Source organism: Emydura macquarii, unplaced genomic scaffold (genome assembly GCF_026122565.2).
Source record: "Emydura macquarii macquarii isolate MOO-44397 ecotype Brisbane River unplaced genomic scaffold, CSIRO-AGI_Emac_v2 contig_320, whole genome shotgun sequence".
NCBI classification, from domain to species: Eukaryota; Metazoa; Chordata; order Testudines; family Chelidae; genus Emydura; species Emydura macquarii.
In genome coordinates, this window is record NW_027130457.1 from 14,984,911 (window position 1) to 15,004,710 (window position 19,800).

The 19,800-nt window shown below is 38.6% G+C and overlaps 1 protein-coding gene across 3 annotated transcripts in view; it reads right to left on the reverse strand.

Moving 5' to 3' along the window:
* Positions 1 to 5,675: 5,675 nt before the first annotated feature.
* Positions 5,676 to 19,800, reverse strand: part of LOC137140967 (solute carrier family 12 member 7) — a 246,385-nt gene continuing 232,260 nt past the window's right edge. For all 3 annotated transcript variants that reach the window (XM_067529728.1, XM_067529736.1, XM_067529746.1), the window contains 3 exons: positions 15,597 to 15,778; positions 9,434 to 9,567; positions 5,676 to 8,606 (listed from right to left, as the gene is read on the reverse strand). In XM_067529728.1, coding sequence (XP_067385829.1) covers positions 8,515 to 8,606; positions 9,434 to 9,567; positions 15,597 to 15,778 — 408 coding nt within the window. In that variant the 3' untranslated portion in view covers positions 5,676 to 8,514. The remainder of the gene's footprint in view (positions 8,607 to 9,433; positions 9,568 to 15,596; positions 15,779 to 19,800) is intronic.

The window sequence follows — 19,800 nt, forward strand, 5'->3', positions numbered from 1 at the left end:
TTATTCAATCCTTTTCATCTCCATCCATCCCTCCCACATATCTTCCTTGTCCTTTTCAGGGACCCATCTCATGATCAGTTGCTGAGACAGGAAGTCACCACACTTTTATACTTTGGGGCCACAGAAACAATTCCAGTCCAGGACAGGGGAAATTGTTTCTATTCTAAGTACTTTCTGCTCCGCAAAAAGGACAAGAGATGGAGGCGAATATTAGATCTTGGACGTCTAAACAGCTATGTGACACTGCTGAAATTCAAGATGGTGACCCTAGCAACTATAATTCCTTACTTAGATTTCAGATAGTAGTTTGCATCGCTCAACCATCAGGACACATTGCAATTCACCCCTCTCACAACAGATTTTTTAGTTTTAGAGTTGACCATGATCACTTTCAGCATGGTATGTTCTGATTTGGCCTTTCTTTTGCCTCAAGGGTATTCTCAAAGATCATGGTGGTCATAGTTGCACACCTACATCAACTAGGAATACTTGTCTTCCCTTATCTCAAGGTTTGGAACTCAGGAGCTGATCTTATTAAGAGGTTCTATCAACAGTACTAACAACAAGGTCTCTGTTCCACAGTTCAGGCCTTCAACTCAATCTTGAAGATTCTGCTTTGACTCGATTACGATAGATTTCATAGGAGCTTTTCTGGATGCCATGACAGCAGGACTTACCTACCTTCAGACAGGTTCATGATTCTAAAAAAAATCTCATTTCAAAGATACAGATAAGACCTCAAATTTCACCAAGAAATTGTCTCTAACTATTAGGTCACAGGGCAGCTTGTACTTTTATGACCCAACATGCCAGGTTACACCTTCAATTCTTCTAGGACACTTTATATACTGAACAAGCACGTTCTAGACAAGCAGATGTCTGTTCCCTGTTGGGTTCTGGATTCACGCAATTAGTGGAAGGACCCTTACGAAATCTGTGTGGGAGTCCCTTTTGTTCAGCCTTCTCCTACTATCATTACAACACCAGATGTCCCCCTTGGGATAGGAGTGCATCTAGGGTCAGACACCATCCAAAGCAAATGATCTTCCCAAGAAAGTCGTCTTCACAACCCTTTAGAATTGAAAGCAGTTGGGAATATTCTCTCATTTTTTTCCCCACTGATCAGACCCTTTGAAAGTCTTGACAGACAACATGGCCTGAATGTTCTACATTAATCGTCAGGGTGGGGCATGCTCTCTCTCTCTTTGTGCCAGAGCAATAGGACTGATTCTGGAATTGGTGCATGGCCAACCAGATAGCCATCTTGGCTTCCTACCTCCTCAGCACACCAAATGCCACAACGGCCAATGACCTCGGCAGACATTTCCCCCAGAATTATGAATGGGAGTTGGACTCATGAATCCTAAGCAGCATATTTGTAACCGGGGGGGACCTATTTGCCACCCCACTAACACAAAGAGAAAAAAATTTTGCTCAGGAGGGGGAGTTGACTCTCAATTACTAGAGGATGGCTTCCTTATTTCATGGGCAAGGGGTCTTTTATGCATACCTACATACATTGTTGCTCTTGAAAGTACTGAACAAGATCAAGCAGAACAAGGACAAGGTCCTTTAATTACACCAATTTAGCTGAAGCAAGTTTACCTGATTCAACTTGCTTCTTTTCTACTACAGATACTTCCGATCTGTAGTCTCAGGATGCCAGTCAGACGTTTCTCCCCTATGTGGAAGTTCTACGACTGCAGGCATGGCTCCTAGATTGTTCTTGGGGATAGAGGCTGCCTGTTCAGAGGTGCAACAGGTATTGCTAAACAGCAGAAAAGCATTATGCAACATACTTATTTTCGGAATTGGAAGAGATATCACCTTCGGTGTACCCCTTGACAAGTTTCTCCTGTTCATTCTCTTTCCACCATCCTGGACTATCTGCTGGAATTAGAGAGATCACGTCTCATAATGAGTGGTTTCAAGTTTCACTTGGCATCTATAACAGCCTTTTACTCATCTGTGGACAGTTTTTGCTTACTCCACAATGTGAAAGTTCCTTAAAAGACTGATGAATCTTTTTCCACGGATTAGTAAATTTACCCCAATATGGAACTTGAACATTGTCCTTAATTGCCTTATGACTCCCCCTCTCTCTCCTCCCCCCTCCCTCCCCCCGTTAAACCATTAGCTACATGTTCATTGCTTCACCTAGCCATGAAAACAGCTGTCTTGGTGACCATCACTTCTGCCCAGAGGGTCAGGGAACTGTGGGCTTTAATGGCAGATCCCCCTTTACAATGCTTTTCAAGTAAAAGATCTTATGACCACATCATAAAGTTTCTACATAAAAGGTCTTCTGAATTTCATATTACCCAAATCATTCATCTTCTAGCCCCCTGCTGCCCCCTTCACCCAAACCTCATCAGACTATGCAGGAAAATTCCTTCCATACCTAGGATGTTAGAAAGGCATTAGCCTTCTATCTAGACAGAACCAAACCATTTCAAACATCTGACAGACTGTTTCAGTTGTGACAGAGCCAAAGGATCCCCAGTCTCCACCCAGAGACTACATGATCTCAGAGTGTTTAATTTCATATTATGACTACCAATATTCATCCTCCTTCTAGAGTGTTAGCCCATTATATGAGGTCGCAATCTACTTGTAGGGCATTACTCAAAGATGTATCAGTTACTGAAATTTGCAAAGCTGCAAACTGGACTTCAAAATATACTTTCTCCAAGCACTATGCTTTGCTGTATGCCTGCTGTTGTTGGGTCTCGGTCCATCACTGCATCAGCTTCTCGAGGTCCATCGTGACTTGCTGAGGCAGGGATTGGACTTGCAGGCATCCCCCTTATCATCAAAGGGCAATCGCTGTCTGCATTCTCCACCATGTGTAAACATTCCCCGGCATGGGCAGGGTGTGGTGGCCCTCCCTTGCCGTCAATCTCCGAGGGAGGCCACACCTCCCAACTGCTATGTCCTGGGGGGAGACTTAAACTAGAGGGGGAAATTAGCAATTCATGGCCCCTTTGGCCTAACTGGGCAATCTCAGAATTCTGAGCCCCAACCCTCAGGTGGACGATCATGTAGTCTGTGGCCAGGACGCTCAGTCAGGGCCAGGCTGGCCAGGCAGATAGTTTCTAGCCTCTGCAGGGTGAGCAAACAGCTCAAAGCCTAGGCCCTCAGGCTGGGTGGGCAGGGAAAGGAGCGCAGCATCTAGCTCTGCATAGGGCGCACAACAGTTCATAGCCCAGGCCCTTAGGCACGGTGGGCCAGGCAAAGGGGAGCAGTTTCTAGCCCTGTGTAGGGTGAACTAACAGTTCAAAGCTCAGGCCCTCAGGCAGGGCAGGGCAGATGGGGTAAATGGGTTGTAGCCCTAGGTAGGGCAACCAAATAGTCTAAAGCCCAGGCCCTTAGGCAGGGTGGGACTGTGAAGCCAAATAGTCTTCAGTACTATGTGTGGTGATCATCCTCAAGGTCGGAGTAGGAAGGGGGGAAGGGGACGCAGGCCAACCTGACTCCACTACATCCCAGTCCAGGGCCCTGGCAGTGATGGGATGTCCCATCACTGAGTCAATGGGGCTCCAGTTGAAATGCGCTGACTTGGCTATAGGCCATAACACAGCCAGATGGGTGTCTGGCTTCCCTGGGCTCCTTCCTTCCCCACTTTCCCTGGAGTACTTTGTCCTCTGAGTCACCCTCCATCTCCTCGGTGTACTCTGCCGGTGGGAGGATTCACAACCCTTTGGTCTCATCAATCGGTGGCAGGTCCGGCAGCTCCTCGTGGCTGTCAGTGGATGGCAGTTCCTCCAGGTCTCAAGAGCCAGGTATCTCCTCTGCTCCATAGGCATCCTGGATCTCTGGCAGCTCCTGCAGGTCACAGGGCCTGGGTACTTTGAGATCTTTAAGGCAGATCTTTAAGGCTCCAGCTGGTGGGCAACTCAGGCAGCTTCTCTCCAGGGTAGCGGTCAAGCTCCGGTCCCAGCACGTAGGGAGTGACATCCTTCTCCCTCAGCTGCTCTCTCCCAACTGAGCTGGAAGGCCTGCCCTTTATACTTCCCCTTCCTATCCTGCCCCTCTGCTTCCAGTCAGGTGGGGATGGACTTCCAGAGTCCGCCCCCCAGAGGGGGGTTTGGCCCTCTCTCGCCATCAATCTCTGAGGGAGGCCACACCTTCTGGCTGCTACAGCAATATTTTCTCATTGGGTAGCTCCAAAGTACTTTTTGAAGACTGGTTATCAAATATCACCTCCTCTTTCAAATGTCTACATTTATTTAGGGAAATTAATCATGTTTTCTTCTTCCATTAGAAAACTCTGAACTGTATAGATTAAAAATTAAATAAAAAACATAATAAAACAAATACCTGTGGATAGGGTGTGCTAGTCTAAGCAAGATTTTAATTTTTATTAGTCACTCCATACAGGGAAGCTTTTTCATCAAATCACACATATGGTAAGAATTCTACTCACTCTATTTGGCATTACTCTTCACGAATTATTTGCATCTACGTCTATTTATATTATATGGTATAATATTGGGGCATTAGGGTCTCTTCAAGGTCTTCGATTGACTTAATTTAGCTTTTTTGTAACACTGTGGCTTTTGGTTCTTCTTTGGATTCAACTTGTGAAAATTCTTGTAATTTTTATTTGCAGTTTTTAGTTTGTTCAAATTTAATATCTGCATTATCTAATATTATTCTTTCTACAACTGTTTATACCACTTTTTCTTGGATTTTATGGTAAAAATTGATAACAATATGAATTTTTATTATTCACTAATCTTTCTCTGTCAATCTTTTTTATATTTACATTTGAAACAATACACATAGCAGAAAAATAATTTGGTATGCACTGATGGAGCTTATTGTAACCATAGAAGATTAGGGATGGAAGGGACCTCAAGAGGTCATCTGGTCCATAGTTTCTCAAACTATACCTCCCTGGGGGTATGCGAGACACAGGCAGGGGGTACGCGGTGAAAAACCAAGTGAAGGGAGGCGAGCGGCAGCCACCAACTTCTGGAGAAGCCAAGCGGCAGCCGCGTGCTTCCCGCCCAGTCCCAGCTGGGAGGCAGGTGGCCCACACAGTGTGATTTGTCCCAGGACCGCAACCCCTAGGGATTGCCATGGGGAGTGCTGCTATCCACTCTGGTGGGCCGCTAGTGCCTGCTCATACCTCACAAGTTCCCACCTGTGTGAGGAGAACACCACATGATCCCGCCATCATGCCATAGTGATTGGCTGGCATTGACCTTTGCTCCTCTATGGAGGAAGGGGAGGAGAGAGGAGGGGAGAAACAGCAGGGGGGTTTGTGATCTGCCACAACCACACAGCATGAAGAAATCACAACTCTCCTGTTTTATGAGAAATATAGTCGTCCAGCAGTAAAGGGGAAAAAGATTGTATTTCTCAGAGTGGAAAATTGAATGTTGGGGTACTTTATTAAAATTTTCAGAAGTTAGGGGGTACTTGCTACTTAAAGGGTTGAGAAACACTGATCTAGTCCAACCCTCTGTTCAAAGCAAGACCAAACCCAACTAAATCATCCCAGACAGGGCTTTGTTAAACTGGGCCTTAAAAACCTATAAGGATGGAGATTCTACCACCTCCATAGGTAACTCATTACAGTGTTTCACCACCCTCTTAGTGAAATGTGTATCTTCCCCACCAACTTTTCATCTGAGTATCAACAAGAATGTATAGCACAGACAGTGATTTCAGATAGTTTTATTTATTCATGAACACCTACACAAACAAGTGGAAGTCATTTCTAAACATTTACAAAAATATTTCATATAGAGATAAGATGATGATCTTGCAATTTTTTTATACAGATAAATAAACAAAACCTAATGATAACTTAGGGTATCTATGTCTGGCAAGAACTTAAGCTATAATACCAAAATACATTTGTAGCCATGACTCATTTTCTTAATTTTCATAACTATTAGTTTCAAGGATTTTGATACTTTCATATATTTTTTTAAAAACTTACTAAGTTTAAAGTCATATTTGCATATACTGACAAATGCTGCACTTTGATGTGCATCTCTAATTCCAATTAATGGCCAGAGTAGGTTATGGTAATGCCTCAATGGACTTCTTTCTGCTATTTCAGACCAGATATATTCTAGATTTTTTTTAGCTACACATTCATAATGAATATTACATCAACGCAATCTTTCATCACGCAGTTTAGTAAACATAATTTCTTTAGCTGTTTGATTATGTTTGGTATGTAGTGATTCTCTTTTATGAATACAGTCAGAATCATTCTGAAAAAAGTTACATCACTTAATATTCTTGCAAAAAATAGTTTTAAAAACTATGATAGCCAGTTTAGCAGATTATTACAAAGAATCTAGGATGTGTTCCAGTTATCCAATTTATGAGCTTTGATAGACATAGCTACTCTACCAGATACTCTAATATTCTAAACCAGAAAACTGAAAAGAAAGCATAAAACAAAAAATGTGCAAGTTTAGACAATACTGCAGTGAAACTAATGCAGAAATCTGTCAAAATAGGGCCTGGAACATACAATACTTATTTCTAAAGGTAGCTGTAAGTATGTGTAACATTTCTTTATAGAGCAGGGGTGGCCAAACTTACTGATCCCCTGAGACCTCCCTCCCCGCTGGGCAGAATCCTTTAGCCCCATCACCCTGCCCCAGGGCAGATGCTCCGAGTTCCCCACCCTGGTCCGGTAGGCGGAGAATGTAGGGGGAGGAACATAGAGGGCTCTGCAAGCCACACTTTAACTGTAAAAGAACCGCACACAGCTCACAAGCCACGGTTTGGCTACCACTGTTATAGAGACTACAAACAGTAGATAGTGTTGTACAAAGGAAAGAAAATGTAAATGAGTTGACAAGCAGAATATTTCTTTAATACATTTTATAAACCATTTTTATCTACGACTGAATATATACTTCATCAATTAAACTTACAGAAACATGATTTCGCTGAAATGCATACTGAAAATATATTGGCAGATCTATAGCTTAAAATATGAAATTATGTTCCCCACACAGAATAGTAAACTTATTTTATTTGTCTTTAGTGTAATTATGCCACACCCCTTAAACTAGTACAGCCCCTAGGTGCTGTTACAATATTTGTGGCCAGATATTTTCAGTATCAACAAACTGTGGGCAGTTGCAAATAATTTAAGATGCAATTTATAAACTAAATTTTATGGCCAACCATAATGCACAGAGGTGTATTTTTGACAAAAAGTTGAAATGACTATATAAAATTAATATCTAGATATGAGTTATAAACTTTAATAGTTTACTCCCAACTCAGTTGACAAAGAAATTCTTCATTTATGTATTTTTTAAAAACCTAACTTTTCAGAAAATCAGATTTCCGTTCAAGAAATAAAAAGAATAAAAAGAAATAGGTTGGCTGTACCTGCATTTAATTTAAAACAGAAAACTACAACCTTACTGATCAAAGCAAGCCTCCTTATTTCCCACACTTCACTTTCACTGTTTGAATTTGAATATTGCATGTTGAAAATTCATCACCTACCACAAGGCAGAATCACATATATGTAGATATAGATATATAAATGCCTTACTGTTCCTATTCTCTTTCCCATCACTTGCTATGTCCATCCACTAAACAGGAGATGATTAAAAATCTCCAATCCTGATTGCATTTCTCATACTGCTCCAAAATGCAACAGCTCCCAAGGAACCATTCTTTACTCTGAGATCACTGGAATGCAATGTGCTACAAAAGCATGAAAGGAAAAGTGTGTGAAAGGGTAGATAGAATAACCTTCCACTTGGAGATTACCCTTACACAGCTGTGGTGCAAAGAGACCATAGATAACTTTTTTTACTTTACTATAAAAATAATTTTAGATAGACATACAAAAAAGGTAATTTAATATAATTATAGTAGTTGGTAATGGCTGAGTTGTAAACTTTTATTTAACCAATTTTGAAATCAGGTAATTCTTTCCAATTCATTTTATGCCCAATAATTAAATATGTCAAATGTTTGTACATATTCCTGAATCAACATGAACCAGGAGACCTAAGATGAAACTGATTACAACAGTCACAGATGCACCACAGCAGCATTTGTCAAGAGGACAAAACAATCAGACCAGGGTTTCTTGTCAAATACTGCATATTTTGTTCATAAACTTAGGAGGTTTTAACATCATTTAAAAATCCTTTTGTAGGAACAAAATAATACAGCTAATGTTAGTAAAAAAGCAAATGTATGTTTTACTCTCATTATGCACATTTAAAAAATTAGTTATTTCATCTCACGTAGAAACTACTTTTCCCTCCTTGGGCCTCACACCAAGATTGTTTAAAAAAATACCCTCCTGATCCTCAGCATTTAATACTACAATATATACATTTTTTCTATAAAGATAAATCTATGTAGGAAACAATTTCAGATAGATTCCTTTGTAAGAAAGCAGAACACATGATCAGAAGATTCAGCTGGTGCATCATTTCAAGTACACAGGTAATTTCATTTCAACTGTTCAAATTACCACAGTTAATCTTTTCATATTCAGTAAGAGCGTTAGGAGTAAATGGTGATCACTTCACGTCCACCACCTCGTACTAAGAGAACTCTGTTCAGACCTTCTGTCAAAACTTCCAAAAACTCCATATCTAATGGACATTCAAGTCAAGGTTTTAAGATTATAGAAAGGAAATAAAACAACATTTAAACAAAATATTAAAAAACCCTTAATAAATTGTACTCCTGCATCCAAAGTGCAAATGTAGCAGTCTCATCAATAACTTGTCTGAAGCATTGCACCTAACACATTCACCTTTTATCTGGAAGGTGCAGCCATAGTAGATTGACCAGATGTCTCCATTCTATAGGGACAGTCCCGATAGCCAGAGCCTTTTTTTATATAGGCACCTATTATCTCCCCCATCTCCTTTTTCAATTTTTCCCACTTGGTATTTGGTCACCCTAAGCCACAGAAATGTTAGGTTCCTGCTTGCAAGCAGCCTGACAGCTCAGATCAAGAAGGAATAAAGTTGGGATCCATGCATTTCTGTAGGACACCCTAGAAGTGCTAATAAAAAGATAAAATTGGTATTAAACCCTATTATTTTTTATCTAAGCATTTTAGATAAACTGAACCCAAAATACCAGGGTTACCCTCAGAGTGCTATCATTAAACAAAGACAAAATCTATACACACAGTTTTAGTCTCATACAAACATATTCTTCCAGGGCTATTCTTAAGGGCACAGTTCCCACTAACAAAAATACAAACAAAAAAGCCACAATACCAAAAAAAAAAAAAAAAAAAAAAAAAAAAAAAAAAAAAGCACACAGCCCCTAAATACATACATACAGATATACACACACTCATTCATATCAATTACAACTTCAATTTTTGCAACTGTTGATACATATGATATTGTTACTTTTTTGTAATATAGTATACTTCACCATAAAACAATACAGTATAGGATACAGTTTTCATCTCCCTTTCTGTTTTTAGGAGGTCCAGGCATATTCAGTAAAACTAGCTGAGCGTGTTGTGACTTATTTAATATTACTCCATTGAGCTTCACAGCAGTGTGCATTCTTCTCACGTTTGACTGATTCCTAGTATATAAACAAACTTTTCTAAAGTACAAATATTATTGTAACCTATAACTATTTTAAGGTGTACACCATATATAAATTTGTGAACAATGATAATTAACTGAAAATATCATACTTGTGACAGGAGATGTTTATAAGAGTAAAACTTAGATCACAGTACAGCCTAACTTCTATAATTATAATTACTGATTTATTAAAAATCAAGTCCAATTGTGATGGATTATGAACAGAATGGCTGTGATTTTTAACTTAAAATTGGTAATACTTTCCTTTATAATAAAATTAAATCTAAACAGAAGTATTGCTTTCGTAGAATATAGAAAGAATAGTTAATGGATTTTGTGCTTTAAGATAGAATAGTAAAGTATATAGCTTGGGAAGAGGGCTGGAAGGACCTGATAAGGGCTGTCCGGGCGCTAGCACAGCACAAATAGAGGGCAAACATAAAAACAAAAGCTGACCAGGTTGACCACACCCGGCTGCCTACAAGTCAGGATGACTCAGCAGAAATGCTCACTGATCATGTCACATGACAAGCCAAAAGTGACACTGTTCACTGATTGGTTACATACTGCCCCAAAAGTGACACTGTTTACTGGTTGGTTACATACTGATCAAGCCGATCAGTTTGGTGATCAGCCTGTCAATACTTAAACCCAGAGTGTCAGTTCCACTTTGGACTGCAGCCCGCTGGGATCCTCGGTAGCTGGACTGAGCCCTTCTATGAACCAGCAGCATCCAAGGGATGGCTAACACTTATCAGAGTCGATTTGGCCCAAGGGGCTTAGGGAGAGAAGTGCTTTTGGTAACATATGAAAGTAGCACTTGCTTTAAGATAAACAGACAGATGTTCGTTTGTTATCTGTCTGTGAAGAGTAACTAGGATTTTACAAACGACCATCTGTCTGTAAGCATTGGAATAACAGAGTTTCCAAGCGACTATCTGTCTGTAAACATAAAATGACCAATAGTAGAATTGTATACTGTGAGAAATGATTGCATGCATAGAAAAATATTAGGCCTTTGTATCTTTCTTTGGTTTTATGTTTGTATTGTTTAAGTTTATGTGCTTTATTGAATACTAATGACTAAATAAATGAGCCATATTGCTTCAGCTAAAGCCCCGTTCGTATTCTTCTTCGGTCGCCCCCGCCCCTCGGCTGAGGCAAATCCTCTGCTTCCAGAGACCCACACTCCTAAAGCTAAGGCCTTTCAGGCCACCCTGAGTCCACGGCTTTCAGGGCAATTTCCTTATAAATGAAATGTAAGCCAAGGAGTTGACATAGATTCATAGGTATTCCTAGATTCTTTGAAATCTAACATAGGGAGGAATGCAAAAGAAGGATTTATAATGAAATTCAAACACAACTTTTGCTATAGCATTTTTAAATGCACTGTAGGAAGACTACACATACACAGTGGGATTTCCTTTAAATTCCTTTGAAAATCCCAGCATAAATTAAACTACAGTCATACTATGAAATCTTTAAATAAAATTAAATTCATAATAGCAAACTACATGAGAAAGTAGTAAAGTAGTTAGCTGTTAGCAATAACACCCAAAGGCAAAGTCAGTCACATTCTTAGTTCATCTTCTCACAATGGTTTTGTTATAACTCATTTTCTTCTTGTTGTTTGTCTCTGTCTCTAGAAATAAGTCATATCGACAGGCTTCTGAGTTCATTAGTGTGAAAGGATATAGAAATGGGCATAACAGATACAATGACCAGATTTCACAATTTATCAAGGTGTCTGGGTATTGCAGAGCTGTCCCATTGTCCTGGGTGGCCCTATTGAAATCAGTTTTGTCCTGGTTTCAGTAAAAATTAGACATCTTGGGTGACTCACCCACTGAAATGCTCGGTGACTCCCTCTAGCTCCTTGTTTTCCACATAAGCAGATATCACTTCTGCTCCCACCAGCTATAGAAGAGGTACTACATGTCAGGCTCTGAAGCCCACTCCCCTCCCTAGGCTTCAAAGCTTGAGCAGCAACTTCAAAGTGCTATCTACACAGCTATTTTTAGAGCGCTGGTGCAAGTCGCACTAGCCGAAGTCTGTTGACCCAGGCTGGAAAGCTTGCTCCTGCTTGCTCCAAAATGCTGTGTAGACATACCCTTTCAGACGCTAAGGCATGAGACAAAATAAGGTATGATTGGAAGGTATACCCAATATGCTTGAAATATATCTTTAGAGCTCTACAAACACCCACTAACTTTAAAAAGGGTGATATAGTATTGGAACTAAGCGAAAGGAAAACAATTTTCCAAGAAGCTTGTAAATAATTTACTTTGGGCAGAAAATATTCTGAAGCTGTAAGGATATTCTTTTCTGCATGAGAAAAAGCAGTATGGTTCCTGTAGATACAGAGGCACAAATTCTGAAACCCATCTTTCAGAGGTAATGACAACTAGAAAAGCTTGCCTCAAGCTTGTTTAATTTGCCAGTCTGATGAACTTCAACACCTAGTGGTTTAGATCTAGATGAAGAAAGTGTCTCTGACTCAAGAAATCTGTTGTTTTCTGCACATGAAATGGAGTTTCTCTGGCTGTCACTATCAGGCCCAATAAAACATACTTTCAGGGATGGTGGCATATTAGGACTATGGTTCTAGCTCTTTTCTTTTCTCCTTACTATTTCAGTGTATGCTTTACATGAATCAGCTTGAAAAGCACCAGATTCTTCTCTGGCCAGGTTATGTTTTCCATTGCTTTTGAGAAAAAGTTGCCATATGTTTATATTTTCTAGTTCTGAAAGGGATATAAACATTCAAGCTTCATAGTCAAAGCAACCTCTAAGTACTAGGGAATTGGTTATAGGAAAGTTATAGGAAACTGCATATTACAGTGTTTCTTGCACCTTCTGGTGAAAGTAGTTGGTACCTGGGACTGTCAAAAAACAGGATACTGGATATAGTAACACTAGTCTGGTCCTATATAGCAATTGCTTTGGTGTTTTTTTTCCAGACATACTACTGGTAGCTGTCAAAGGATGTGTCCATGCTCTGAGACTGTACAGCACAAGCACAGGCTGTGAGGCTAAGTAAGATTCCTATTTCAGGGTGAGGGACCAGAACCTTGGGTTTTCTTGTCCTTCTGGTATCCTCCCCCTCTGTGAAACCTGCCCATAAAAAGACATTTAGATGTTATCCTGGAATGACACCTCATTCTGCCTGGCATGTGGTGAATGGGTCCATGTCCTCAGAAGGAATTTCTGGACCCATGCATGACATCAGCAATCTTAGCTAGTAGAAACACTGGACTCCAGATGACTGCTGCTGGGAACCCATTGATGAGATGAGGTTTTTTGGATCTTTGCAAATTTTAACCATGGTGGTAAAATTCTGGTCAGAGCTATGCTTATTTTAGCTTTTGGATGAGCAAGTTTCTGAATCTGATTTTAAAAAGTTCTTCTTGAATTTGAAAACCTAGCAGGTTTGAAACAGCTCAAGCATCTTAGAGGTTTTGAATGGGTCAGTTTCTCTGATTGGGACGTTTCCTGTGAGTGTGTAACTTGTGACCTAAGCCTTGCTTTGACTATTACCAGCTATTTAAAACTCTTGAGTGCAAAGGTAGACTGAAAAGAAGAGTCCTGTATAGAAACTGGAGGGTTTGGGTGCATGTGGGGATGTATTTAAGTCTTCTTTGGGAGCTTCTTATTTTCCTTCTGGTAGGGGTTTAATAGATTATAAAGTCAGAAGGGAACCATTGTGATAATCTAATTTGACCTCCACTGGATCGAGTTCCTTCTCAAGTACCTTTGTTGTTGGAAGGCTGGTGTAGATAAAGGATTGTTATTCTGGAGTTGAGGTCTTCCTGCATTCATAGCTAACACTTTCACTTAGATTTTCCCCAAATATCCTTTTATCTGTAAATTTTGAAGCACAGAATATCTTGTTTGAATGATTGCTATTCAGGGGAATGGTCCTCATTTCCTTACAGTTACAGAACTAGTTATGCGGCAGACTGTATTTAGACCCAGGAAAGACGACGAAGAATGAAGATATTACACACCGCTGCAAAGGAAATATCCAGAATCTAAACCTAAGACTGCTCACACTCAAAGACATACTGTCCTAGATGAACAAGCCATTTGCTTGCCATCAAGTAGATTTTGCTTACAAATGACAAGGACATCTGTCACCTAAATGGTCGCAGCTGAAGCTTTGAAAATCTATGCAGTCCCCTTTCCTGGTTTGGTTTTATGAATCTGTTGGTAAATCTGTTGGTAAATGTATCTGCCCTCTATAGCTCAAATGAAGGGTACTTTTTTTTGTATGTGTGGTTATATTGCAGGAAGAATCCTACAGTTTATCAATTCGGAAATGAAGGCTTTTTCAATAATATAATTTTTTAACAAGTCTCAGTCTCATTTTTTTCAGCCAACCTTGTCATACCATGCCATGATCACAAGTAAAATTTTTATAAATACATTCAATGTTCTAAGAAGATAATTAGAAAAAATGAAGATCACTTATTTTGCAACCAAATACTGTCAGATTTTTAATAAAAGATTTTGCAATTTTACATTGGCTATAGTGACCATCATTTTTGAGAAACTTATATGTATACTATGAATTACTCTGAAATGAAACACTGATGATGTTTAGGAATGAGAAATAGAAAAAGGTGACAGGAAATGCTATGCTAACTATGTTCACATGCAAAATTACAATATGTGCATAATATGTATACTGTAAATCATGGGAAGCAACTGCCTTTAAAGGAAACATGCAATGATAATAATACACAAGAACCAGGGAACACAGCCTAAATTAAATCAAATTTGACTTACAGATTTCCCCATTCTCTATATGGAAGAGAAACGGACATGTATAAATAATTATTTTATTGTATTTGTACATTTTTAAATAGAGCAACTTTAGCTGATAACATACTGTACAATTTTAGTGGTTTGAATTGCCTTTTCCCTCACTGACAACTAGTATAATTTTAGAGTACTAATATCTAAATAAAAATGTCAATCTATGTTTTTGCATGATTCAAAAGGCCTGATACCAGAAAAGAATTTAAAAATAATTATTTTAAATAAAATAAAATTCAGTCTCTAGTAAACTTCTGAACAGAATAGTACTTTAAAATAAAACCCTATCATAGTATGAAACTGATATTATGTATTTGTAATAGGTAAAAATTTCAAAAGAAAACAGGCTCCTAAGTGACTTAAGTCTCATTTTCAAGCGCATCTAAGTTCATTTGACTTTCAGTTTTACCAATGTAAAAGTCACCTTCCACATACTTAGGGTACATCTATGCAGTCTTCCACCTGCCCTCCCCCCACCATGGCAGAAAGTCTAAAAGCACAGATCAACTAACTTGGGCTCACAATATGGGCTCACAATATGGGGAACACTGTAGATGTTCCTGCTTGAGCTGAAACCCAGGTTGGAGGAGGGCCTCAGAGCCTGAGCAAGAATGTTTATACTGCTATTTTGAGCCCCGTAGTGCACTACCAAGTCAGTTGACCTGGGCTCTGATACTTGCTGCTGCGGAGTTTTGGTTTTTTTTGACGTGTAGACAGATCCTTAAGCTCTTGTCCTGCAACTTACATATGTGGGAAAACCCCGGTACCTGGTAGAATCTCATTGACTTCTGAGGGCATAGAGGTTCACCTACCTATTGTAACTCGCAAGAGTGGAGCCTGTCTGTTTCATTCGAGCATATGATTGAATGAATTTCTTAGGGCAATATTTAGCTGCTGCTTTATAGTTATTTTCAATAAGAACATTATACATGTAATATGACAAACGTAAAACGTAAAATGAGAAAAGCTTTCTATAAAGCACTGTCACAAGTAATGCAAATGTGTCAGTCACCCAAATTAGCAGTTACTGCCTCAAACATTAGCCTCTACACTTCTCTTAGGGCCTGATGTTGTAAAGACTCATGCATATAAATACTACTTTGACTTTAGTGGCATAAAGTTACTGGCATGCATAAGTTTTTATGCCTCAATAATACCAGAAAAAGGATAACACTGAAAACTCATTATAATCATATTTGTACTTACGGCTTCCTGTTGAAGATATCTTTAAAACCTGTCATATTTGTTTCTCTATTTTTGTGCTTTTCAGCTATAAATTTTTCTTTAGTCCAGGTCATTTGCACTTTTTCAGGTGTAGCAGCAGCAGCATCACACTTAACAACTGCTGCTGAATGGGATGCAGTGTTTCTGTCATGGATTAACTGAGCCTGACCAAACAATAAATAAAGAGAACAGGTCAAAATATAGTAAATTTACAGAGCCAAAGAAATTAAAATCACTAAAAGCATTAAAAAAAAGCTTTAAAAATTATTAAAAATCACTAAAATCACTGCACCATTTAAATCAATGGGATTTGACAAACTTTAATTGGAGCAGGACCAGCCCCAACTGATTTACAAATTCTGGCACCTTATGCTGCAAACACATGCTTAACTTTAACATCGAAGCCAACAGAACTACTCGTACGAAGTTACCCATTTGTGTTTGCTGAAATCTAGAGTGACAGGTTTATTTTAATAATTAAAACTAAAGACACTTGCTTTAATGAAAATTTGAGTCCAAGTTACTGTGCAATTTTAATTCCAATTTGAAGATTTTCCTAGGAATTTCCTTAGGTTTAAAAAAATGTTTTTCCAAGATGTGACTAGGGACCCCTCATGAATGGAAAAATAACCAAATACATATCTGAAAATACTTTGCACAAGCAGCACTAACAGAGATATCAGAAACAATTAACATTTAATTGGTATCTAAAAAAAAAAAAAAAAAAAATCAATATCACTGTTTAGAACAGCAATAATGTCTAGATGTTTTTCATTGCTATGGGACAGAAGGTATTTAAAATCTACTATCTATTACCTTAAAAAAACGCAAAGGGAGAGGAAAAAATGTGTTAGAGATACTTGGATTTTTTTCATTGCTTAAAAAGAAATCAACACAAATATACCTACAGTATCTAAAGTAGGTGTAATGCCACAAACTAGGATACTCATCTTTGCACATAAACACTTAAAGTGCCATATTTTCATCATAATCTAACTAATAAAAGAATCAATGAGTACATTTATAGTGTAAAGATTCAGATGTTTCACCAGAAGTAAACAAATAGAGGTTTTTTTTTTGCAGACCTGTAGTGAAACTGACTTTAGTGGGGCCAGAATTTCATACTAGGTTTCTGACTATTTAAGTTGACTTAGAGATGCTTCAGCACTGGCTATGTTCTGCCTGATACATTATAGACTTATGAATGCAATCTTTATTTTAAATATTTTGAAGGAGTAAAATATACATCTCAGTCACATTCCTCAAATTCTAGAAATTACTTAAATGAGAAGAAGGGAGAAGCTGAAGGTATCTTTGTTAATTTTCTTCAGACTTTTAGAAATTCCCAGACACTACTTCTCAGGAAAGTCTAGAAATGAGAGATGTAATATAGTGACAGTTTGTGCTACCAGCTATATACATAAGAGATAGTGCCATGACAATACAAATATATCATGGTAGGTAATACTAAAATCTAAATAATTGAGGATTGTTTCCAAACTATAGAAAGGAGAAGACCAGAAGACTTTTTTCTATCCGCATCAATTTTGTTTAACCAAATTTATTAATTAATAGGAGTAAAATGGTCAAACATTTTGTAAAAAGTTTGAAAATTTTAGAGAAAAAAAATCTACAATTACATTTGCAATCTTGAGCACTACATTTTCTGAAGTGGCACTTTAAGTGTTGTAACAAGAATGGAATATCCAGACAATACTACTTCGTACTACCTCTTCCTCTGGATTGTCATTAGTCAGCAGAGCCTGTATATCTTGACCAATGGACTGTGGACTAGAGTAGCTTTTTCTTCTGACTGAGCCTCGAGACTCATCAGTGATGCTCTGAATCTGAGACATGAAGGTCACCAAGTACAACCAGCATACAAAAAAAGGATATAATGAATTATGCTACTCAAAAGACAATTCAAATAGCTGAAAATTGGAGTATTTTGAAAATAGATACAGATGCCACTATGTAATTGTGTTTGCCTTTCACAAACATGTTGTCCATTTGTACAAATCAGCATAGAGATGTATTTCTAAAATTTGATTTGAAAGCACTATTTTAATTTCAAAGAAACAGAGATCAAAGAGTTATTTTGTACTCAGACATGCAGACTGTACACAAAAGGAAAAAGCTATTTACTTCAATAGAAGATTACACATTTAAGAAACCTAGCTCCATAGCAAGTTAATGAGTTTGTTTTCTTGGTAACAGACAAGAATTTTTACACAAAACAAACAAATAACAAAAAAAAAAAACAATTTTAGAAAGAACATGTACGCACACACACACACACACACACACACACACACACACACACACACACACAAAACATTCATTGAACAGCCAAACTCAAACACTTTTAATAAGATTACTAAACAGTTATTGATATATGTTCCGTTCAAATTAATTTAGGTTTTGTCAAGAAATATTGAATATATGAACACCTGACTTTGTGGTGTCAACTTAAAGCCCAAGAAGCTGATCAACCACTTGTAGTCAATAGCCAATCCTGACCACACCTCTCCTCACTTCACAATGACTCACCTGTTTTCTCTCTCACTCCACCCTTTCCTTCCAAATTCTTAGTACTTGTTATACTCAACTTCAGACCTTTATTTCTTTTATAACTTTTCACATGCAAGTGATTATTCAGGTACAATGGGCTTCTTTGCAGCACAGAAAGGGATTGGATTCATAAGAAAGCCTGGGCATTCATTGCAAAGCAAGGCTCAGTAGTTGCCTGCATGTGGCTGTGAATCTTGTCTAAGCTCTGCATCTTGGTTAGGCCTTGAAATAATGAAAGCCTTTCTAAGGTCAAAGTGTGTAAGTTAAATCTGGGATAGCTAGGATGCTGTGGAGTTGAGCACTGAAAACAAGGAAGGCCAGCGACACTTAAAAGATGGTTGTTGCTTCTTCCCTTTTCAGAGCTTTGAGGATAATTTGCTTGTAAAAGTTATTCCTCTTAAAGTTACAAGTTTAATGAAGTTGCAGGAACCTGATCAAAATATTCTAATGTCTGTCTCTGTTTTCAGTGGCCTCTTGCAATTTGCAAAGCAAGCCACCCATTACAGGTAGTGCCCATTTATGGGGTAGGGACTGGAGGACAGGCCATACTGCCAGGAAAAGATTTATTAATTAATAGAGTATTCACATAGCCTCAGATAACCCACCAAACTCACTATGCAGTCTCATTTTGTCACATTTTTGAATTTCTACATTTGCAATTTTTAAAGTAAAGAAGCCTGAAAAATCATGAACTTCATAATATGAACTTCTTGGGGCGGCAATTTTGTAATTGATTAGAACTTAAGCTAATTAACTTAATAAGGTCTCAGAAAATCAAACTTGACAGACTATATGCTGAAAATTTGGGGAAGTGTTTTTCACATAAAACAAAGAGCTTGAATTCCCAAGTAACCTGGGAAACGAAATCCAACCTTAACTACTGTGGCACAACAGCACTGCCATAGAACTGCTCCAGAAATATATAAATATAAACCTGGGGGAAACTGGCCCATCAAAGAGGCACTTCACAGTCACCAATTTCAAAAAAGTCAGTGGCTTTGCAGGCCCACTGAGGAAATTTATCAGGCAGGCAGAACTGTGATTTCAATAAATCCTTGGACTTCATATATATAGTTATGATTCAGAATAAAGATGGTTGCACTAGACCAGAGGTTCTCAAACTGGTGGGTCATGACCCCTCAGGGGGTCATGAGATTATTATGGAGGGGTCACGAACTGTCAGTCTCCATGCATGCAAGTAAGGGTGGCATGGGGGGGACGGTCATCACTTTATTTGGGGAGGGTCATCACAGTCTGAAACATTTTCACAGGGGATCACAGCAAAAAAAAAAAAAAATTGAGAACCTCTGCACTAGACTTTGTGTGGACTTTAGAAAATGAAATGAAGTTATTTTAAAGAATTCTTATCTGTTACCACAATAGATGATGCTCTGGGTGCTGTAGCACATCGATCTGTTTTTCCTTGGTGGATCCCAAAAGTGGGTATTGGCAGGTAGAAGTGGATCCAAAAGACAGGGGAGAAGACTGCAGGAAAAGGGATGTGGCAATTTAAAGTAATAACTTTAGGCTTGTAGAATGCCCCTGATATCTTTGAAATGCTTATGGAGATGGTACAGCCTACCAGCACCACAATGTTCCATAGCCTGGGACTCAG